The 25,606-nt window shown below is 39.1% G+C and overlaps 1 protein-coding gene across 1 annotated transcript in view; it reads left to right on the plus strand.

Moving 5' to 3' along the window:
- Positions 1–1,639: 1,639 nt before the first annotated feature.
- Positions 1,640–25,606, plus strand: part of LOC127624434 (E3 ubiquitin-protein ligase SH3RF1-like) — an 85,760-nt gene continuing 61,793 nt past the window's right edge. The window contains exons 1-2 of the mRNA XM_052099255.1: positions 1,640–1,927; positions 6,553–7,112. Of these exons, the coding sequence (XP_051955215.1) occupies positions 6,687–7,112 (426 nt within the window). The 5' untranslated portion in view covers positions 1,640–1,927; positions 6,553–6,686. The remainder of the gene's footprint in view (positions 1,928–6,552; positions 7,113–25,606) is intronic.

The following is a 25,606-nucleotide window of genomic DNA, read 5'->3' on the forward strand; positions in this document are numbered from 1 at the left end:
GCTGCATGTGGCTCTCTCTCTCTCTCTCTCTCTAACTGCCGCAACTTTCCTCGGCTGATTAGCCCTCCCTCCTCCTCGTCACAACTATATACACAATACTGCTTACTGCATATTCTGCTGTGCAATATAAACTGAATACTGCAGGGCTGGATTGGTAATCTGGCATACTGGGCATTTTCCCGGTGGGCCGACACACTATGGGGCTGATCAGGGGTGGAATGACCATCGTGAGAACCAGGCTGTCCGCAAAACGGGCCGAATGGGCCGCGATAAGCTGATATGAGCCACAGCTTAATGTAGAACGGGCCACAAAACGGTGCTGCGATATGCTGAAGGGGGCAGTGATATGCAGACTAGGACATGTATTAACTCTTGGAAGACTGATCTAATAATGAGTCAGGAAAGAGATTTGGTTAATACATCACACTGGAAGGAAATGGGGGGTCAAGTTGAACACATTGCATTGTTGGATAGAGCAGTGGTTCTTAACTGGATTTCCTTCGGGGCCCAAGCACCGTAACTTTGCGCATCAGGCCACAGTTGTATAAAAATAAGGTCTAGATTCTACCTAATAGACTTTCTAATATGATACGATAAAAATTTGTCAAATTAACAATTACTGTTACTTGTGTAAAATCATGATACAATTTTAGTAAGGATGATGTTGTGTAATTTGAAAAACCTTTATTTTGCCACACAGCACAGTGTTGCTCTTTTCCTTTGTAGTGCTAATTAGCATGTCAGGCTGCCTAAAATTCTCCTTCGATTTCAAATGGTCGCCGCGAAATCGAGGGAGGCCTCCATGCCCAATGTGCACGCTCCAGAAATACAGCAGAACAGAGCAGATCATTGACACAAATGAAAACCAGGCTTCAATTGCATGGCAAAAACATTGCATTGCAGAAGAGAAGCATATTTAGCAGTGCCGAGCTCTAGGTTAACATTAAATGTAATAATTTGATTGCTCACACAGAACGTGTCCGTTAAACCTGTCCAGTTAAAAAAAAAAAAAGCTACACGTTGCTCAAAGAATAAAGCGGGGCACAGGTTTCTTGAGACGTGATTCGAAAGATGAATCTCATATTAAATTTGACACTGCGTCTAAAAAACGTGGCACTCGACAAATGAAAAACAGCAAGGATGAATGCAGAAATGTGTTTGGCTATTGTGCACACAGAAAATAGGCATACAGAGGTCTACATAAGCAACTGAATAAATAGTAAGAATGGTATAGTAGTATGTTATTCCAAACATAGCTTAGGTTTACCTAGATAGCTGCTACAATTAATTTGCGAGAGCAACGAAAACATCTCCCTGCAATGATCTGACTTTTGTTGTTTGGGGGCCCATATGAGGCAGGCGGTGATTATAAACAAACTATTAATTAAGAAAAAATGTTGCCCACTTCGCCGTTTTTTCGAAATTAATTTCCTTACATAATTATGATCAAAAGTGCTTAAAGGCTCATTCACTGTTTTAATTGTTTATATTATTCATTTCGCAAGGACATTCCAAAACCTAGACTATCGTAACTCAAAACGGCTTGCTATTTTCTCTCAGTTGTGCGTTTCGAAAATCCTCCCTCCCGACTTCTAATGATCATCCGCTGCAGTGTCCCACAGAATCAATGGAGCTCGTCATGGCGCTCGGACGCAGGAACTCGCTTCTCCTGATTTTCTTTGCTTTCTTCAAAAATTAATCAACCTGAATCAACCGGACTCTGATTTTTTGCTCTTTCAACTGAACGACTTAAAAGCGACGACCCATTCCTTGCTTTGATACGCCGGTCTGCACATGTAAACTTGTGTCCAACTGGACGATCAAGATTTCAGGATCCCTTTTCCAAAACGAATTCACTAGTTTGGGGAACTCGGGACAGAAACACTTCTGGAAGAAGAGGAGGAGTGAGAAGGGGCCCTTATTTAAGGTAGCGGTATTTTTGTGCTGTCAGAAGCTTCGCCGTAATAAGACATTTAATTAAATAGGCACCTCAGATCAAAGTTTGTTAAGGAACACGGTTTGTAAAAAAATCAAATGTAACCGATCTATTCTTGAGTTAGACAAACGTGTCGATGTAAACCTCTGTCGTGCACTGTTCGCTGTGTCACCGAGGCCAAATCACATCACATACTAGTACTACACTTTATAAGCGCTATTTGCAGTGTCGTGGTTACTTTTCAATTCACGGTTAAGATGGGTTAGTTTCAGGAGTAATGTAAACACTCGCTGTGGCAACAATGTTAGGTCGATATATTTGCAACGCTGCTCGCAACCATGTTGGCTTTGTTGTTATTGAAAGGTAATTTTTTTCAGGACGTTACGATAAAAAGGGCAAGGCTGACTGAGTGTTTGTATTGAAGGCTTATTGTTTATTCGATGTACATACACTACGCAACCTAGACATATAAGTTTGTAGTGTAAAAATAAGTAAAACGAGTAAAACAACACAACTCCAACTGTTCCTGTAGTTAAACGTGAATTCTGCGATGTATATAATTATTCAATACAAGTGTCCTTTCATTTGTCAAAAGTGTCCATTTGTGAATTTTTGCTCGTCTTGGATAGTGGATGAGGTTTGAGGAGGCACGGGATGGGCGCGAGCAACACAGCCTCGATTACAGTTAAAGGGATAGTTCACCCCTTAATGTAAATTATCTCATCATTTACTCACCCTCATGCCATTACAGGTGTGTATGACTTTCTTTCTTGTGCTGAACACAAATTAAGATATTTAGAAGAATATCTTAGCTCTATTGGTCCTCATGAACAATTGAATGCTGGCAGACTTTTGAAGCTCCAAAAAGCACATAAATGCTGCATAAAAGTACGGCTGCAACTAATTATATTTTGATAAACGATGACTCTAACTATTATAGAACGATTATTTGACAATTCTGAAATTATTGCAACTATTATTCATTAGCTCTTAATCTATTATTAAGCTTGTGCCCCAACTTAAAACGTTGTATTAAATTGGGATGGGCACTAGTACTCCAGAACGTGGGAGCAATGATCAATCATGAAAACGATGAGTGATCATGCATGATGTGACTTTTCACTTAATTTGAAATCCAGTTACAATTACCTGATAAACACAAACGTGTCAAATAGGGAGCTTATTTTTAATTTTGACATTGATCACATTTTGAGGGGTACATTGGTTGTCAGACACTTCTCATGGCAAACAAACTGATACGATGCTGCAATGCTATCGTTGCAATAATCAAAACAAAGAGTGTAATTATCTGTATTTTGAACACCTGTCTCTGCAAAACATTTGCTAAACACGCTTCGTTATCATTTAATGTAAGGACTTTGACTCGTTAATGGATATTATTTAATAAAAGTTAATGATTGTGATTGACTAAACCACCCTGCCCTGCATGACATAACACACCTGCATCTCGAGGAAATTGATGAAGATTTCCGTTCGAGTTTCCAAGTTTGGTATCCGATATAAAGGGTCATTCCGTTGCATTTTCCTCAGTTGAAAGGTGGAAATTCAGACTCTCCGAGTTGAATGGAACGTTTCATGAATCACAGCAACAACAATACAGAGCATCGTGGCTTTCCTCACAAGAGCGAACATTTGGACACACACACTTACACAGATACTTATACAGACACACCAGGCGCATGTAGCGGTGTACAGCAGGCGAGTTTTTCAAACAGTAAAACAGAGCGCAGTTAAATGGAACACAATGCAGCATCTTCAAAACTGAACTTCAGCTTAACACGCATATTAAAACACAATAGTTATGGCATCTCCTGTTATTTGAAAATGGTTAAGACAGTCACTAAAAAAACTGGTGCGCACTTACTAAGATTACTACAGTAACCTGACGGAAGAACAGACAGACGCGCGTTGTGCGTTGTTCAGAGTTGGGCAGCGAATCTTTACATAATGACAAAACATGATGCATTATATTTTGATTAGGCAATCTTTTGTACATTTTGTAACAGATTGTTTTATTTCAGCCTATAATAATGAATAGATGATACACTGGAACAACAAGACACAATGAAGACATTTGTCAGACATGCTATTAGATATACTGTTATGAACATGTAATTGCCCCTTGAGTACTTGAATAGACAAAATTACCAAAATGCCCATCCCTAGTATTAAACATACTTACTAATAATAAAGAGGACTAAATCATCTTTTAAAAATACCTCTATATGACATTCACTGAATTAATGGGAAAAATATAATTTGTATTAAGTTTAATTCAGTAAAGAAATTCACTGCAAAAAATCAAATTGTTATTAAGTGTTTTTGTCTTGTTTTCCATTTAAAAATGTCTAAAAATCCTTAAAATAAGATACATTTACTTGAGAAGCAACATATAAAATATTTAGACTTGCTTTCAGAGAATGTATCTTAAATACAAATGTATTTTGTATATAAGTGTATTTTTTCACCTTGTTATACTTCTGCGAGTGAAGTCAAAATAAACTTATATTGAAAGTGAATGCATCTTTTTATAAAGGATTTTTAGATATTTTTAAATAATTGTATTTTTAATATTATATTCAACATTCTCAGATAACAATTTTATCTTCTGCTGTATAGCTGCTAAAGTAAATGTAATTTTTTTTAAATGAGCTTTAGATATTGTTGTTGGAGAACAAGCCAAAACACAAACAAATCAAAAACGTAATTGTTGCAGTGTATAATGGGACGAAGACTACCCTCTCTCTCTCCTTTCTGTTCACTTCAATCCATCTTTAACTCACAAAAAACGAACTTCTCTTATTAATAAAGCTGCGTATTACCAATTTTCTTCACAATAAGAAATGCACATATATTATGATTCAATAAGTCACAAGCCATCACGTTATAATCTAGCTGATTATTAAGCATGTACACTCGAGGGACAAGCGTCCCTATGTACATCAGCAGGATGCAGTTTCAATTTCTCCCCCTTAGATCGGGACATTCACGCAACTCATAGAAGAGGCGCTGACCACACTTAGAAATGCCAGTTTCAGAGTTTGTAGTTATTTACATGATCTGCTTCTGTGTTATTTAAACATTAATAAAGCTATGACACATTAAATATAACTGCATTTAAGATGTTACACCGGGGTGTTTCCTTTAAAGAGCTCCGGCTCCACTTATTCCACAACGAGAGTGCTTCTGTATTAACTTATTTTGTATTTTTGCATTATAATTTCCTCATACTTTGAGATCTACCTCACCTGAAGCTGTTTGGAAATTTTAATAGTGCGTCTGGACTGTGAGCTCTTTTCTTCCTCTCCTCAGTCTGGCGCGAACTGCAGTGCTGCTCTCGCACATCCTCATTAGAGTTTAATGTGATCACATGTTATGTTAATGAGATCAAACGGCTATACATTTTTTTATTAAGTTGCTGATAACATCGGCTAATCATTCCAGCCCTATATAAAAGTGGTTTATTCCATATCTTCAGAAGCAATATGATGGTTGTGGGTCAGTACAATAAATCTCCACCTTTGACCAGCACTGACCAAGTGGTGGCGATATGCACAAAGAGTGTGAAACGTGAAAAAAATAGGGATGTTAATGATTGATCGAATTGTCATTAATAATTTGATCAATTAAGCTTATCGATCATTGATTAATTAATTGCAGGATGTGTTCTAAAATCAAGCCAGCAGATGTTGATAAGGCTGTTCTTCTAGTCATCCGCCACTAGAGGGCACTTGTTGGCTGCATGTCATTATCCAGATAACAGATGAACACGTACAGATTCGCGATGAAGCGGGCTCAGTGTAAACAGTGTTGGAGCGTTTCACTTAAAATTAACATTAATACACCATCACAGTGTGTGCAAAAAATATTAAAGTACATGACAACAAGCACTTTTGATCTCCTTCCATTAATTAATGAACAATACTCATGATTTTATTTATTTAAATTACTGTATAAAACATTTGTACTTACCTGGAGCTTACATAGAAACCAATGCTGACAGCATGAGGGTAATGCACATACTTAAACTCAGAGTCTACATAAAGGCTGTCCCTTTTTTATAATTTCACATGTTATTATACAGGATAACAAGTGATGACATTTTATTTTTTATAAAATACGCTCTGCCTGTGTTAAGATAATTCACACACATATATATACACATACTGATCTGATAGGCTTCCGAGTTCACTTTGCATTTTTTTCCACCATAAAAGCAGATCCGCGTCTGTTGGATTGCATGACTTCCAAAAAGAAAGAGTAGATTTAATAAGGATCAAAGTATTGCCTTGTAATATAACTTGGCTTTGCTTTAGAAGCACTGATGCCATTACAGGTCGTCTTCTCTCATCCAACACCTCAACGTCACGTATCCAGGGTGCCCCTCGATTGTAACTGCGAGATTTGGTGAGAGATTCAGAGGGAAAACAATGTAGTTCAGCGCTGCTCACGGCAGGGAAATGTGGATAGGAAATTTAATTTGTGATATTCAAGTAGTGTTTGTAATACTTGAGTAACTGGTGCAGAATGAGTACTCAATTACTTGTGCACATCCCTAGTTATTATAATGAGATGATTTATTTGCCTCTCCACAGTGAATGGTAGAGACATGACCATGACTGCGGCATGGGAGTGACGTGACACCCTCTTTCGACTTTCCCTCCAAACAACAAAATATCCACGCACCCACACCATGCCCTACTCTCTTCAGAGAGCTACAACAGAGTGAATGAACGACCACACTGAGAAAGATTGTGCGAGTGTGAAAATGGATGAATCTGCACTCCTGGACTTGTTGGAGTGCGCGGTTTGTCTGGAGCGTTTGGATGCCACAGCGAAGGTGTTACCGTGCCAACACACATTTTGCCGAAGATGCCTGCTTGGGATTGTGGGGTCACGTGGAGAACTCCGTTGCCCAGAGTGCCGCACGCTAGTGGAGAGTGGCGTGGATGAGTTGCCTAGCAACATCCTCCTAGTACGGCTGCTGGACGGGATCAAGCAGAGGCCCAGAAGGACGGGAAATGGGCATGGCGCAAACACTAATGGATCAGCAGGGGCGGGAGTCCGGGCACAGGGTGCAGGAGGAGGCCCGAGACAACCAGGGCTCCCTGGGGCACAATCTCAGAGAGTCCAGGCCAAGAGCACTCCAGTGAGGGTGAGTTTAGAGAGCTGTTGAGCTGGATTCATTTGGTCCCCATCAGATAAATACTGACTTTTGACTACTGACCCTTACAGCTAACATGGGTTTGTACTTGCAAAACATTTTAAACAGTTTTTGAATATATTGCAGTGATTGAATAGATTGCGTTCAATTAATAGCTTAAATACCCTATGACATTGCTTGTTGAGCATTTTCTGCCCTGTGTTGCTGTATTTTCAAATGAAACGGGAAGATTGGGAGGGATGTATCGAAGAGCTGAATATTTTTAAATAGCCAAAAGGCTTAAGATTCGTCACAGCCAAGAACCATGATATGATAGGGCTGGGAATGGCCATACATATGTCACAATTTAACATATTGCGAGACAGCAATATCATGCTTGGTAGGGCTGCACAATATATAGAATTTATCGAAATATCACAAATGTACATATCGCGATATGCTTGTTGCAAGTGCTTGTGATAACAGAGTCATTTTAATATGTTAATAGTAGCATTTAAGGTGAACCCGGGTGTGCGATTATCACTTGGTGCGTGCAGTGTGCATATGCGCCAATCTTGTGTGTGCTCTGGGGCTTGAGATTTACCTCCGTTTTTCTTCTTCACTGTCATTCCAACATTAACAGATGGGGCGATTACATGAGAGAAGACACATTTCAGTAAGTTGTACTGTATCTTTCAACATACCCACAGATGTTTGTTCATGTTTGTTTTTTTCATGCCATAAGTGAGAGAGAGAGAGTGAGCGTTGTGCCCCGCTCCGTTTGAATGGGCAGCTACCGTAATCTGTTACGTGCACCATTAAAGAGCATGAATACAACATTTATAGTTTGAATTTCATGATAAAAGTGACTATTTGAAAGCCGAGACTAAAATTGTGTTTCTCTAAAAACTACTTCTGACTTAAAAAATGGAGCATGTCATATTTGTGCATATATACAGCTGTAGCTATATATATATATATATGTACCTTTGCAGATATTAATGAGACTTAATGCTTGTTTATTGGCCGCTGTGGATATATTGCAGGATGGTTTTCAATTAATTTGTTCTGTGAATCATTCCTCTCAGTCTAAAGTTTAGCGTGGACTGAGAGCAGGTATGCTAAATGAACACAAATATCCATGGCAAGTGCTCCTGTAGAACATTTTTCAAAATAGAAGTCCCACATTGAATTAACTAATTGTGAAATCAATTGCAGTGTAAAACTAAAACAAAAAAATGTATACCGTATCATGATTTAAAATGACACCGTAACACTTTAGAAAAAGGTTCCATTAGTTAACATTAGATAATACATTAGGTTGTATATATTCTTTACAGCATTTATCAATCTTTATTAATGTTAGTTAATAAAAATACAGTTGTTCATAACTAATGCAACTTTTGATTTAAAAAATGTATTGTATGTTTTAATTTGAAATTAACATTAATTCATGCTTAATAAGTTTAGTTTTTTTGTTAGTTCATGTTAACTAATGTTGTTAACTAATGTTAACCAATGGAACCTTATTGTAAAGTGTTAACAATTACTCATCGTGATATAAGATTTTGGTCATATTGCCCTTCCCTGAGTATAGGAGTCAAGCATGTAGTTGACTTCAAATCAACTTTCAAATCAAGCCAAAAACCTCAAATTTTGATTTGATGGCCTTTAATGGTTCTATTTTTATCATGAAGACAAAGAACTGATTGTCTGACCTAATCCCTTCTGGTCAAGGGAGGTACTGCTCAATGTGTGTGTATCAGAAATTGGGGACTTCCAGCAAAGCCAAGGCATGAAATGAAAAGAAGCTTTACCTCTGATTTCAGTTTTAATTAATTTATGTTTAATGGGAATTTGAAATGTGAACACATCCTAAACTTGCTGTAAATCTCTTCAGTCAGGTTTTCTCTCTCTTATCTGTCATTATCCTGGCTAACGAACTGTGTAAATCTAGATTTAGTTTAGGATGAGTGTAATTCACATAGTTTATGGACTTTACAGGATACTGATTTAAGAATAATGTGGATGTATTTGGCCAGTTTGAAAAGTAGATGTACTAGAGGGAATCTTTAGGTTACTTGCGTAACCCCGGTTATCTGATAACATGAAGTGAGGTAACTCACTATGAGATCGCCTCAGGTGTGAATGATTGTGGAAGCACCAATGATACCATGTCTGTCATGACTGACAGACCATTCGCTGCAGCTCTTAGGGAGTCCCACCTCCCTAATATAAACCACAGCTACCTGCTTCTGCCTCATTCTCCTCATATCCCTTCTCTGCGAGCTTCATGGATGGCGATGCTGTGAGATACCTCATTTGAAGTTATCAGACAACCGGGATTACCAAGTAACCTAAAGTTCTCTTTTTAACACTCGTTCGGTGTCTGTGTGTGTATATGCTTATTGTACAGTATGCTGCATTCCCGCCTCAAGGACAGAATGAGCCACTGAAGACTCTGTGATATCCAGTCTGTAAAACCAAAGAAATGTGTGGGGAGATGACCAACTCGCCACAGCACAAATCTCTTGAATTGAAATGCCCTTGAACAGCAACCAAGATGTAGCCATACCCCTTGTGGAGTGGGCTCGTAACACTTCCAGATACTGCTGATTAGAGCTATTGTAACAAAACACAATCACATCAATCAGCCAATGAGTGAGGTGCTGGCAAGGAATAGGTTTACCCTTGTGAGAATCAGAAATAAATAGCTGAGTACTCTCACTTCGGGCTTTTGTCCTTTGTATGCCCTTAAAGCACATGCTGGACACAGAGAATGCAACCGCTCTTACTCTATAGAGGAAAAAGGAGGTGGGTGGAATGCCACCAAGTCAACTGATTGGCACATGCCCAAAAAGTCACATACTTTATGCACAAAAGCTGGGTTCGGTCTAAGAGTTACTTTTAAACCCCCTTGTGCGAAAATGAACTGATAAAGCATGTAATTCACTTGCTTGTTTCGCAGTCATGTGCGCGCCTGAGAGAGAAGATCCCTAGGCAGAGGCCAGGGGTGGTCGTAAAGCAGCTGAGCTATCTCTGTCATCCACAACTTCCCTGGCCTGTTCAGAGCTATCAGAATAAGAGTGTGACCAAACTCCCTCACTCTCCTCAGCGTCGGTCCGATTTGGCTCAGTGGGGGAAATGGGTATAGTAGCGTGTGAGGCCACAGATGGGCTAACGCATCCACATCAATGGTGCATCGTTGCCCACAAGGGAGAAGAGCAGAGGACATTGCACGTCTTCATGCGATGCAAAGAGATCTACAACTGCCTGTCCAAATCTCTGCCATACAAAATTCAACACTTGAGGGTGAAGGTGCCAATCCCTATACAGTGGATTCCCTGTGGACAGTAAGTCCACTCCCCTGGAGTCCATTACTCCTGGAACATGTTGCGCGTAGCGACAATAGGTTCGCGTTGCTCCACACAATCAGTTTCTCTGCCAGGTTGTGAAACCGGTGTAAACAAGTTCCCCCTTGTCAGTTTATGTAGGTTTTCACCATTGTGCTGTCCATCCTGATCAACACGTGATGATTCCTGAGAAAACTCATAAAATGTCTTAGAGCCAGGAATACTGTTTGCAGCTTCAGAATATGTATGTGTTTCTCTTTCATTGAGGGAGTCCAAACACCACTAACTGTCCTGCCCTCGAATACGGCTCCCCAGCCTGTAAGGGAAGTGTCTGTCGTCATCACTTTTCTCATTAGAATAGGGCCTAATGGACAACCTGTCCTGAGAGCGCTCATGCATTCTGACGAAACGGTCACTCTGTGACTTAGACTCCGCTGGGGGCCTGAGTGCCACGGCGCTGTCCAGTTCTGAATCTCCCTCATTCGCAACAACCCCAGGGGAATGACGACCACTGTTGAGGCCATCAAACCCAACAGCCGTAGACGAGTCCTGAGAGAGACCGATCTTCCTTATTGAAAAAGGGAGATGCTGGTGCGTAACACCTCGATGTGCTCCTCCGAAATAAATGCTTGAAGCTGAATGGAGTTTTAATGGATTTATTGAGAATCTCAAGCCTCCATATGCATCATTAACGTGTTTGTATCTCTCTCCGCTTGCCACTGAGATGGCGCGCAAACAAGTAGATCATCTAGATAAGCTGATACCCGCATTCCTTAGTGGTGTCAGATCCGCCTCCGCACATTTGGTAAGTACCCAAGATACCAGAGAAAGACAGAAAGGAAAGGAAAGGAATTTCACATACTCGTACGCTTTGTCTTGATAAGAGAACCTGGAGATCTATTGATGTGAACCAGTCTCCGAGACAAAGTTCTGAGTGTGAGCATCTTTGTTTTATTTTCATGTTGAATTCTCTTTTTACACAACTCTGTGCCCTTGTCACTCTGCCTGGATGCATCAGAGAATCTTTAATTGGAAAAACACCATGAGTGCTTGTGTGAACTGTTTCCTTTGCCCTCAGAGCAAACCCCGTTGGTGGAGAAGAAAAAACATTCTCGGGGGACACTTGGGGAAATGTGCTATCACCCCACCCAGACAGAGAAACCTGTGGGATCCCTGGGGATTAGGGGGACAGTGTCTCACGGCAGCCACCGCAAAAGACAGTATTGACTTTAAATGGCCTGGTTTAGGATGCGGTGTCGCGTTTCCCTGTTGCTGGTGCAGTGTGGTGCGGAGGGCATTAAATCAGGCTGTCCTCTCTTTCCAGGGGGCCTGAAGCCAATCTGACTCAACTGATAAGGACGAGCCAGCAGTTTTTATTGGGAGACATTCTTTGAACACCTCTCCTTCCTTCTTCCTTAGGTCACGTTGTTGGCACATAGCTGTAACGGTGGTGCTGAACATGACTTTCGGGTCTATGGTAGCATCCAAAAATGGCACTTTCGCCTTGTCAGAGAGCCCTGACAATTCAGCCATAGCGCTCTTTTGCCTACCACAGCCAACCACATACTCCTTCCGCAGCTTTGAACCGTGCCGTGGGACATGCGCAAGTTTAAATCTGCGATGATACAGATCTCCTCCCAGAGAGCTGAGTTGGGAGATCCGAAGTCGAGCTGTCGTCCCATCTCCTCCAAAATCCTGATAAGTGTCAGGAGGGACATTGCATTGAGGGCACGAACTGCGAGTGCTATGCAAAGTGCTATGCGATAACTATGTAAAAGTTTCTCACGCTTTCTTTGTGTCAGATTTTTTTTGCAAGAACAGTATAATCTGTGAGTGCTGCAAATGACCTCTGACATCTCAGCTCAGGAGGTGCTTTGAGTTCAGTTTGCTTTATTTCCACAGAGCAGTTAATTTTGACCACAACTCTGAAGCCTATACAAAAATATAATACAAAAACACGTTCACCACGAACGATGATTTATATTTCAGTGATTATTCTCATCATTATAATTATTATTTTTACATTTATAAATGTTTTTATGCTTTCATTTTTTTAAGTAATTTTCCACTTGTATGTTTAGACGGATACTTGCCTTACAGTAAATTGAAAGGTGGTTACTTGCATATAATTTTTTTGATCACTTCTTTATTTTAATTGATTTTCGTTTCGTTTGGAGTGCTAATTACATTTTTAAATGTTTTTGATATAAGTTTTTCTTTTTAATTAGAATTGTCAATGCAAAATCGCTAATTCACGATCCCTCAGCCCAGGGATCAGGAGTAATTGGCTATTGTGAATATTATATATATATATATATATATATATATATATATATATATATATATATAAACTCAGCAAAAAAAAGAAATGTCCCTTTTTCAGGACACTGTATTTTAAAGGTAATTTTGTAAAAATCTAAATAACTTTACAGATCTTTATTGTAAATGGTTTAAACAATGTTTTCCATGCTTGTTCAATGAACCAAAAACATTTAATGAACATGCACCTCTGGAACGTTATTTAAGACACTAACAGCTTACAGATGGTATGCAATTAAGGTCACAGTTATAAAAACTTAGGGCACTAAAGAGAGCTTTCTACTGCCCAGGGCCCCTGCTCATCTGTGTGAACGTGCCTTAGGCATTCTGCATGGAGGCATGAGGACTGCAGATGTGGCCAGGGCAATAAATTGCAATGTCTGTAAAGTGAGATGCCTAAGACAGCTCATGGTCTGAGGTGGTGTGTCACAGCATCATCGGACTGAGCTTGTTGTCATTGCAGGCAAACTCAATGCTGTGCATTACAGGGAGACAGGAAGGACAGCTGATCATCCTCGCAGTGGCAGCCCACGTGTAACACATTATTCCATTTCTGTTAGTCACATGTCTGTGAAATTTGTTTAGATTATGTCTTAGTGGTTGAATCTTTTTATGTTCATACAAATATTTACACATGTTAAGTTTACTGAAAATAAAAGCAGCTGAAAGTGAGAGGACGTTTCTTTTTTTGCTAAATATATTTCCTGAAGGAGGGAACAAAATGAATCGCACACAAAGTATTTTCCCAAACAACTAAATACCCGACTGGTAGAGAATGCACAGATGAAGTAGGTTCTTTGCCAAAGAGATGTTGCCCTTCACAACTGTTGTAAAGCAATCTTTCAAAAAGTTGAACAACACACATTTTAATTGCTATTAATTATTTTCCAGTTTCATTTAAATTTTTTGTTAAAATTATTTGTTCAAAGTTTGATGTCAAGGTGCTTTATTATGTAAAGTTAACCCTGACCCTGCTTAACAAAAATCACCCCATAGTACCACCTAGCATCCAACCAGAGGTAATACTGGTGTTCGTCGGTTTCTTGTGTTTTTTTTTTTTCTGCAACCAACTGACCAATCAAAACTTGGTCGACTAAGACTCTTCTCATCAACTAACATTTGGTCGAATATCAGGGGGCAGCCCTAGTTACATGATGAGCCAACTTGCTTCTCATATGCTGAAAAAAGTTACGTTGTCAGAGCCGCTGGTAATACCATTAACGTTAGATAGGTAGCTAACGTTAGCTAGCTAGATATAACGTTACAAACGGTAAACATTTTTCACAACAAGCAGCCAGATATTTTAGTCAACATAAGCAAGGAGACTGACGGCTAATGTCGTTAGTTAACGTTAAAGTTACATATCTTAGCTAATGTTAGATTAACATTAATCATCAATGACAACTATAACGTTAGAAACGTTATCTTTTTGCTGCCATACATTGATGATGATAAAATTGTGTTTGGAGTAGTGGATACTGTAACATTAGTTAACGTTACTTACATCAAACGATGTTGTGTCCTCACATTGCCTTAGTGTAGTCAGGTGATTCCTGTGTGTGTGTTTGTGCACGTGTGAGCATGCATGCTTCCAGTGGGAAGGGGCTGACTGGCAAAGCAACAGCGCAAAACACAACGTTAGAGATATTTTATGTTATTATGAGAAGAGTAAAAATATTTTTGGTAATTAATGGAAAACACTGATGTGTATTGTCTTGCTTGAAGAAATAGTTATTGTACAATGTCTCATATTCAAATCTACTTGCTCAAGTTTTGCAAAATTTTTACCTTCTAACAGAAGTCCAACAGGTGCGTTACTGGTAGACTTGCTGTAAAAGATTAGGCTGAATCCAGCTTCCTAATCGCAAGTTTCTTTTTCAGGAAAAGGATTGTAGCGCTCAAGTTCGTCTTCAACGCTACGTAATTCAAGCTCTGGCGAGTAAAATCTGAATTTTTACTCTCCAATGGCTAATAAAATTCATATTTGGTTGCATATGCAAATTATTTACCTGCTACGTAGATGACTCTTTCATGTATTTTCTTTAGTAATATGAACACTGAATGATTGAGTAAAACTGATGATAGGGATTTTTTGTGTGTGTGTGTGTGTGTGTGTGTGTGTGTGTGTGTGTGTGTGTGTGTGTGTGTGTGTGTTCTGGTCCATAAATATGGCTAGGGTCCCTCCTTATGTAAATCTATGGGATTTCTTTCAGTTGTTTTTATTTATTTTTTGGTCCACCAGGCTAAAATTGTTAAGGCTGATTGCTTGGAAAAGTAATAGCACATCTCTCCCCTAAAATGTTGCTTAGTTTGAGGTGTTATTCACGTTCGTAGCAAATATGGTGCAGGACAAGTTAGGTGCCGAAATTAAATACTTTAGGGTTAAGGATTGGTTTGTATTCCTAACCGTAAGTAAGAATCTTATGGACTTTCCTGACCTCCACTCTTCTAGTTCGTTTATCAGTGTAAATACCATGATTTAAGAACATAGTGATTATTATTATTATTAGGCTGTTTGCCAGAATCCAGGTAAGTGAAGTAATGTAATGTAAGGTAAAGTTGACCAGCACTCCAAGATAGGGTTGGGCGATGTCCCCTAAATTGGCAGTTGACGATGTTGACAGTAAAACATCGCGATGGACGATGATATCGTCGGTGGGGCGGGGCGGGGTTATATAATTTCATATAATTTTCAAAAATTATATGACAAATTATAATTTCGTTATTTTACTAACCCAACTAATGACTCGTCGGCGCTTTATCAGTAGGTTGCACGACACGTGAAGCATTTTTTTTTAGCTTTCACTTAAGAAGAGTTGTGCACTTTTTATTTTAATATATCTCTTTACATAAATACTATTTTCCACTTTAAAACTATAATTTCGTTATTTTACTATCCCAACTGACTCATCCGCGCTTTCCAATAGGTTGCACGTAAGGGGGAAAAATATTTCTTCCACTTAAGAAGAGTTGTGCACTTTTAAGCACTTTTTATTTTAATATATCTCTTTACATAGATATTTTGTTTCTACTGAAAAACTATAATTTCGTTATTTTACTAGCCCAACTAATTAGTAGCCTACTCATCCGGGCTTTTTAATACATTGCGCCTAAGGAAAAAAGTCGTCTTTGGGCAGCCTTTTTGCGAAGAGAGCAGCCACAGCCACGCTCACTGATGAGCAAAAGTTCGAGGCAGAAATGACCATGTACCTGCAGGAAATGGCCATTGATGGGGAAGAGGACCCACTGACTTGGTGGAAAACGAACGACAAAAGGTTTCCATTCATGGCAAGATTAGCACGGAAATATCTGTGCATATGTGCTACCAGTACTCCATCAGAGCGGGTCTTCGGCACAGCGGGTAGTGTAGTTACTCCAATCCGCAGCTTATTAAAACCAGATAAAGTGAATATGTTGGTATTTCTGGCCAGAAACATCGAAATTTAAACATGGTCTATGGTGAAAGATATTAGACTTCTTTACGCATTTTTCTCCCTCCGTTGCGGAGCTATTCGATTTTGCATATTATTTTTTAAACGTTCATTTGTGTAGTTCATATGACCACTTTACAATATTTCAATAACATAATTTATTTTGTAGCCTGTGCTGAAGTTAATTGTGCTGCTAATTATAAGTGAAATGTTAATGCCGAGTTTCGGTCTGAGTGTTGTTCCCGTTTTCTTGTTTTATTTGTTGTTCTTCTATGTTTTAATAAATGTGTGTTATTCATATTCATCTTGTTTCTTTCATTTGATTTGACATTATGGATTTATGGCCAAGGAAATTTTTCTTTAAAAGTATTAACCAGACAAAAGTGATTTGACGTTCGCTGGTCTGGGTTTATCTTAAACTGCCGCTTCAGTGTATACAAGAGCTATGTGACAATGAGCAAGATTTTCTGAGACACTACAACTACTAATAATTAATTAATAAAGGCTATTTTCTTGTAGCCTACAACATAACATATTTTAATCTAAATGTACAGTGTAAGACATGTAAAAAAGACAAGAAGCTAACAATGTCAAGATCAATATTTGTGTAGCCTGCCTGACACGGTATTTTCACAGACTAACACGTCACGTCTCTGGCATATACCACAGTATTTAAAATAGCATATATGCATTAGTTATATTCTCAATTTAATTTACAGAGCAATCCCTGCAAAGTTTTTAGGTTAACTATAGAAGAGACTAGGATTAGTGAGTCACACTAGCAAGACTCGCAAAAGGGGGCGTGGCATCACGATGGTGGCTCTACATCGTGATGTTGGTCAGCCATCACGATGGACGATGATATCGACCATCGGCACAACCCTACTCCAAGATTTAAAACTCTACTACTAAAAAATACTCTACTCCACTCACATCAGGAAACTTAGCAATGATCACTTACAGTAACTACTCTCTCTTTGTGTACCCGCTGTGTTTTCACATGCCATCCTATTTAAGGGTGTATCTGAGGTGCTGTAAACAGCCTGGCTGCTAGTGGAAAGGGTTGTTTCAGTTGTTGTAAGTTCAAACAGAATCTTTTGATTCAGAGATGGTGTAAGGACCAGGAATGCATCTGAGAATGCATGATAACAGAGCTGTTTGAGTGGCAGGTCTGTTATTTCGGTCTTCAGAGTGCTTTTGTTAAGTCTGACACATGATATGCACTGCTTTAGAGATGCATAAAACAAACTCGTGTTGGGAGGCAAACTAGTGCTAAGGATAGAATTCCTCAGTTAAGGCATTCACACCTGAGATCTTGGTTGTCAGATGTTAAACAGCACTTTCCTGTCTGAATGGTATCTTACCTAGTCTCTTGTAAACAGACTTTTGACTTTAGACATGAATTGTGCTCAACATTGCAGCTTAGTCTGGCCAAAGTTCGCTCAATTGGACCAACATGTAACCCAATTTACCACAGATTATTTACTTGACTTTTAGGGAAGGGTTAATCTGAAATCAGAAACTTTGCTAGCAAGAGAATATACAGCTTTACATGCTACACTGTGTCTCATACAGAATTCTTGAATAGCTGTCAAAGATTCAATGCCACAAGCTCTGCAAATTTGCCAAAAATGGTTATTAGTTCATCATCAGAAGAGCTCATTGTTGCAGCCTTGGAACTTGTAAATACTTCTTTGCTTCCTTATGGATTAATAATAAATTGAAATGGAAATTGTAAGGAACATAACCATTCTGGCTCCTTACCGGTTCCATTAACATTTCTTTTAGTACTTTTGAGGAGGAAATATTTGGAAATAAGCAATTCTTATTTGAATTACTGCCCTTAGCATCCTGTTGCCAATTGATGAGATGATTTCATATTTTCACTAAACAGATTCTTGCAAAAGGTGTGTTTGAAGAGATGTTTTAAATAAGTGTTTTTAATAAAAAACATTCTATAAAATGCCTCAAATTACAATCAGTGTGTATCTTCACATGGTAATGTCAGCAAACATCCAGTAATTAATCTGATTTAAGTCTCACAAGCCTTAAGTACACAAAAACAAGTAACCGTTCTTGATTCATTTAGAGTCGGACATGACAATGAATCACTGACGGTTCAGTACGTTTTTCATTCACTAAAAGGAACTGGCAGATAAGAGTACAGTTTTTGGAAAGTAGCACTACATGTTTTGCCATGTAGGGTGTAACAGTTCTCAATAAAAAAAAACAAGCATTTGGACTGCAGTTCATCTCAAGTCTAATGACGGATCTGGAGCACAAGGTTCATCGAAGAAAACAAAGCGTCAAATAGGCACAGTTACAACCTCCGCTAATGCTCCTGTATGGTTCTCCAGTCTCCACCTGTGTCTCACTTGGGTCAAATTTCTTAAGAGAGTAGCTGTCCAGTTAACTAAGTATGATCAGTTGATACATCACAGTTCTGCACATGTTGGTGTGTAGTTTAAAATGGCAAGCAGAAAAAACAAGCCGCAGAGATAGTCTCAAATCTAACATTTTTGATTTTCCGTCATTTCCAACACCGATGGTCAAAAACGTGCAAGTGCTGTATACTGGTAATGGGATGTTGTTTTTATATCGATATATGATTAACCGTTATATAAATAGTGCAAGCCGTGCAGGTGAGCCCACTTCTGATTTAAGCAGGCACTCTGTGCTAATTCAGGGACACCTAAAACAACAACAACTTAAGTGTTTGGCGTGTTCATTGCCAAAAGATTAGTTGCCCCACTCTGTTGATGAAGATTTGGAATGTCTGCTTATAATTTAAACACTCGAGCCATGTTATGACATCCCTTCTCGTATCCATTTTAATAGCAAATAATAGTTGTTCCTTCTATAGTGATGTAGGCTACAGCTTCCGACTGTTGAGCGTATTTTGAGTTGTGACCTTTATGTTGATTTTTGTATCATATTAATGCAGGTATTAATTTAAAATGTTTTAGTTATTAGTAAAAAAAAAGTTAAAGATAGTTCACCCAAAAATGTAAATTTGCTGATAATTTACTCACCCTCAGGCCATCCAAGATATATCAGAGTTTCTTTCTTCATCAAAACAGAATTTAAGATTTAAAGGATTTCATTTCAGACCTCCTCCTTTAAACAATCCAAGTGAATGTACTCCATTTTTTGATGGCCCAAAATGCATATTTAGGGTGCATCAAAATAATCCACAGGACTCGAGTAGACAAATAAAGTTCTTCTGAACTCAAACGACTGATTATTTTTAGAAACAAAACAAAACTTGTATACTTTTTAACTACAAATGTTCGTTTCCGTACATCTCTGTGATGCGCGCTCATGAGAGTGATGACGTAAGCTTATTGGTAAGGTCTCGCGTCACGTGGAGGAGGCAGGAAGCGCGTCATGGTTTACAAGAGAAAGAGAGCTGTACAAACTTTTAATTGTCTTTGCTCTAGATTTGTATTTGTATAAGTGTATTGTTCAAAATGGTCATTTGGTGTGTGTATCCTGGATGCTTCTACCTTTAGAAACCCAAAGAAAATGCATGCCAGGAAAAATATAAACTTGTCATTGTTTGCTTATACGTGATGAGTGATTTGAAGCTCTGGCTTATCACGCTCAATCTGGATATCAGTACACCCCTACATTCTCTCAAATATTGTAGGGTGTGCAGTGAACATTTTACCCCTGAGGATTTCAGTTCATCAAAAGAAACAAAGGGTCGATATCTGAATTCATCGGCTGTGCCAGTGCTGTTTTTCCAGTGAACTCGAGTATTTGTGAAAACTTTGTCATTGTCACGCCTCCCTCAGCGCTCCGCTCATCACTCAATTTCAGATTCACCGCACATGCACTCAATTCACTCGCTCATCACTGCCTGCATAAATAACTTCACTGTCAAGTCTCACACAAAGGATAAGCAGTGTTTATTTACCAGTCTGTATTTGCTCTTGATCTTCATCGATATCTGTTTGTGCTTACTCTGCCGGTTTGCCTGTTACTTCTTCTTCAGTTTATGAAGCTTCTCTTCTGTGTAATATCACCTGTACCATTGATCTCACTGTGTAAACCCTGTAAATCCTGTGAATCTCAGTAAACGCTCTCGTGCTTCGTTTCACTAACTACAACTTGTGTGGCTTTAATTCCTTAGTCAATTAGCCTATATATTTCTGCTAAAGAAAAGCATAATGCAACTGGATGGCTCTGAAATAAAGGATGGTTATTTACTGCAGTAATGTTTTTTTTATTATTTGGAAATAATTATTTCATTGTTTTGAAACATTTTTTGACTGTATTGATTTGTGAACAGCGCTTGGTCTGTTGTCTGTTCAAGTTTCTCTCGTAAACAATGACACGCTTCCTGTCTCCTGGAACATATTAGATGTGTTCACCGCTTTTGCTGGCACTTTTCGCATGCATGTTTTGCATATTGGATACCCGTCTTCAACAATTCCTGTGTCATTTTTTAGAAAGCCAAAATGCTCCTAAATAGCTGATTTAATTTGCTTCTTTGGCGGATACAACTCCGGGAGATCACATTGTTCTGCCATGTTTTCATTTTGAGAGTGTCTAGCCTTACCTAGACAATCACCTTGTGAACTCCGTTACCATAGTAACAGCCTCACAGACCAGCCAGGCAGGGGGCAGGGCACTCGCGTGGCGCAAGTAGTTAGACCCACACTGAAAGACACATTTTTAGTACATTTTCTTAAAATAGACAACATGGTTGTTTTTTCCGTTTTTTTTAACCATGACCATTTTAATCGTGGCTTAGCTTCAGTGGGTACCCGGTCTTGACCTACAGGGTAATATGACTGCTGGCAGCCCGCTCTTACCATTTTTGTGCTCTATATGCAACAGATGGTTTGTGATTGGTCCGTTGGTGTGCCATCTGAAGCTGAAATTATTCCTGGATCTCATCCAGGGGGTTCTAGTGTTTCCGATAGGAAGAAGTAAGGAAAAGGTGGGATGTGGGGACATGCAGGTGGATTCAGTGAGTGGCCACTGAAAAGCTGAAAGATCAAAGAATGTGCTGACACCCATGAGGTCCAGATGGTAAAGTGTTCAACTCCCTCTCTCCTCTGACTCAGTCTCTCTGCCTTTCTCCTGATTTCTATCGGCGATGTAGAATAGTAGGAGATTTGGTCGAACAGACAGATGCACAACAGCTTATTGTTTGCGATCACCTCTGATCTGACCGACTCAGGGCAGTGAAGGGGCAAGCAAATACACTGTGTGTCTGGGTGGGGGTGTACAAACTTTTACATTTAAATAAGAGACAAATTTGTGAGAAAGCAAGAGAAGAGATGTAAAACATCACAGTCAGCGTCCAAAATGAACCATTTACCACAACTGCCATTGGCGGGTGAATTGAGAAAATGTACAGTCCATATTTCTTATTTGTCATGAGACTGTAGTCATTTAAATTAAGAAAATATATTTTTGTCCTTTATGATAGTGGGATTATTTAGCTGTCTAAACTTGCATATTAGTGACAACTGTCAATTGCTGTGTCTTACATTTAGATTAGGCTTGTGTTCAGCAAACTGGCACAACACATTTCTACTGTGTGTAGGAGCGAGAGTGTTTATAGGACTGCTTATTAGATGCAGTTCTATGTGTCTTCATCCCCTCAATGAGAAGCAGGGAACTGCATACCAGCATTATGATGGTTTAACCCTATCACTTTCTCCTCCTGTTCTGAGGTGACTTGACTGCTTTCTCTTGCCAGTGGGCAGTCAAAGACAAAAAGAAAAGGAACAGCGCCTAGGTCGTAGGTCAGGTGTGAGAGGTCATGAGACACTGAGGTCATCAGTAGAGCAGGAGGAAGAGCAAGCAGTAATGTAATTCAGAGCTACACTTTGCTCGCCCTAGCACACACATTTTGGATGTGGGAGTGATGTAATGATCTTCAAATCTGGCAGAGCATATTTAGTGCAATAATTAAAATATACACTGAACTAATTAGAATAAGTTCAGTGTCATGTGATTTTAAACCATTTAAAAATCAAAGCACCTTGAAGAGGCTATTTAACCGCAGTAGTGTGACTCCACGCACATGATTATATTTGGGTTCGTTGCCTCACTGGTGTGTGAAACCTGCCCATGCAGATTGCATATAAAGGTAGTGACAGATTTATTATTTTTGTTTAACTTTAATGCAAGATTTTATCATTTGAAGATGGATGCATTGTGCTATTTAGACTCGTAGCTCACTGCCCTTTATTTGCTGCTGTTTTAAGTAGTGTTTAAGGAAATTCCATTACAATAAACATTCTTTATTCCTGCGTACTTACACCAGATGAAAAAATTATTAACCGTTCATGAAACCTCACGTTACAATAAATATTGCAATGCATGTCACGATTTTATGTATTATGATGTTATGATTGAAATCTGATTCATAAACTTTCAATTCCAATTCAAGGAATAGCTTTTTTACACCAGCCGTGCTATGTTTGATTAGAATTAAATGTATATTTATTATTCCCTCTGGAGTAAACCGGTGGTACTGCAAGCTTGCATTTCTCAGGAATCTTCCTTATTATGGTCCGGGGCATTGCGACCGCCCCGTCACCCAAAATACAGAGTCTGGGGCAAAATGAAATTTGAGTGCCCAATACGTCACACACAAAACCCTCAACCAAAATTCTTTGATCTTAACCCACCACCAAAAACATGGGTGTGTCTCCATCTTCTGATTGGCATCACCAGGAGGTGGGAGTGTCTTTAAGATTAAGCCTATACAATCTGGAGGGGGTCCAATAGAATCTATGTAAAATCTTGAATTGCATAAAGCACACCCTTGCATCTCTAGATACAGACTTGAAATTTTTTAGAATCCTAGCCCACACGCCCTCCTCCAATACCAAGTTTAATCTTCCACCCATAATCTCTTGATAGATGAAAAAAAGCTCCATCCGTCCCCCAGACTCTGAATTAGCAGCAAAATATCTTATGTGCTGCTTCTCAGGTAAATGTATCTTGTTTTAAGGATTTCTAAATAATTTTAAAGACAAAAACACCTGATAACAATAAGAGTTTTTTTGCAGTGAATTTCTTTACTGAATTAAACTTAAAAGTACACCCTTAGTAAGCATGTTTAACCTTTTAAGTCAGGGACAAGCTGAATAATCGGTTAAGAGCTAATGATTAATCATTGCAATAATCGCAGAATAGTCATTCTATATAATCATTAGTTGCAGCCCTAATCGACAAACTGCATTTTCAGCTTTACACTCTTCAGATTTTCTTGACACAAAATGTAACTTTAAAACAAACAAACTGTGGTTGATAATTTTACATGTTTGTCAGAAAGTCTCTTCCTAAGTAGGTAGTTTCTTGCCAGGATCAGCTATAATGTAGACTTAATGTCGATAATCAAATCTCTGACTACTAGACAAGTCTACATGCGTTAACATTTGCTGACATCTATACTTTTTATAGATGTGCGGAACAACTAAATTCACTGACATTTTTATGTAAAGAAGGGACATACAAGTACAGCTCCTATCTACTTGAATGGGGTTTTCTACTGAAATCTCCAAAATAGTTGGTCAAGATTACGATCAAAGAACATATTTCAAATCAGCAGTAAAATCTGACAACACTGGTATCATAAATTGTGCTTTACCTCGGATTATACTAAGAAACCACATTTTCGAGGCTTGTATAGCTAATGCATGTGCACGTTTTTGATATGATTGACAGGTGATGTCTGTATCGAAAATATAATTGGCACTTTTACCTGTAGAGCAGGACTTCCTTTCTACATCCATTGACCATTGGGCATTCCAATTTCTCCCATTTATTTTAATAGACGTGACCCATCGTTGCTTAAGAGTCTCAGAGTACAGTCAACCCTATGGGCATGTACAGATGCATTAGAAAAACTGGGCTGGAAACAGATTATACTTTGCTGAAGATGAAATTTGAATCATGTGCTCTGTGCACAAGCTATAACAGCATGCGTAAAACCAAAGTATACTTTTGTCAGATTTTTTTCTCACTTTTGCTGTCTTTCCCCCCATCTCTCTCTCTCTTTTTCACTCGCTTCCTCCCTCACTGCATCATCTCTCTTTTCCCCACATCCCTTACAGCTTACAAGAGAAAACTTCTCACCCAGTCACACACCCCCACACACACACCGCCTGGTTCCATTTAACTCAAAAGCCCAAGAGTTTGTCCATTAGTGACAGTGTTTCGTGAGACTGACCTCCTTAGCGGAAACTTCCCCAAACCCCAAAAGCCTTAAAATCTAAACTCCCCAGGCCGCTTGTTTGATGTGTGAAGCTTTTCCTCTCTCCCTGGTTCCTCTCAGCAGTCTGTTTGCTTGTGTTCACTTTTTGTGTCTCTTTGGCAGTACGTGGTGTTTTTATGCAAGGAACAAGGAACGCTGTTTATTGTGTTCTGGCACATATAAAAGGTTTTTGTGAAATTCCTTTGACCCCGCCCCTCCGAAAGGGCCATGTTGACTGCCCTTTTTGATGATATCATGAATGCCACGGAAACCTCTGGCTGACCCATGCCTATGTCACATAAACCCTTCATTAAGGCCAGTGCCCTGTAGGCAAGCCTGTACTTGCAGATCTCAGTGCACACAGATCCCCGCTCTCTCTTTCCCAGTCATGTCTCCAACTTTTCTTTCTGCTATCCTGCTGTGTTCTCTGTTTGAGTTTCATCTGATTTCTCCCATCATCCATCCCATCATTCTATTTATTACCCATTACTCCCCTGCTTCCATTTTCTTGTTCTCTGCCTTTTCATCTTTTTCAGATGTCATTTTCAACAGCATAATGTTTCCTACAGGCTTCCAGATGGTTTGTATTTGTGTGTCTCAATGTGTATTAATGCGATAAATGAAGCTGATCTGCCCTATGAGTTTTATTGCTCACTTTTGTCCACTATTTGTAAAATGTCCTGTTGTGCAAGTGTCTTAAGGCTAAAACATACTCTATGCAAGTACATGAACACAGATGCTTCTAGCTACACACGCTAGGTTTTATTCTGAAATGTGTCAGATTGTAGTTCATAATGCAATGCACGTACGTGTTGTAATCTCAGTGTTGCCGTTATAACGGGCATTAGCGTAAACTGTCTTCTATTCAGTTTTCAGGTCAACTACTGTCATGGCTGGCATAGATTTTTTTTGAAAATCTTATTGAGCAACTTGGTGAAAGTCAGACTGTTAATAGCTACTTATCAGAATAGAACACATCCGGTTTAATAGCACAGGCATATGAAGTTGACTGTTCTCGCCCCCTTGAGTTACTGAGGTTTGTTACCGCCACAGTAACAAGTACGTATGTTAAGTTCAACAAAACCCCACGTTGGCAGTGTGTTGGCAAAAAGTTAAGGTCTACGTTCGGGTACTTGTGTAAGATATGTAGGAGCTGCACTGGCATGACTGGAAATAGCC

This window comes from Xyrauchen texanus, chromosome 30 (genome assembly GCF_025860055.1).
Source record: "Xyrauchen texanus isolate HMW12.3.18 chromosome 30, RBS_HiC_50CHRs, whole genome shotgun sequence".
Lineage (NCBI taxonomy): Eukaryota > Metazoa > Chordata > Actinopteri > Cypriniformes > Catostomidae > Xyrauchen > Xyrauchen texanus.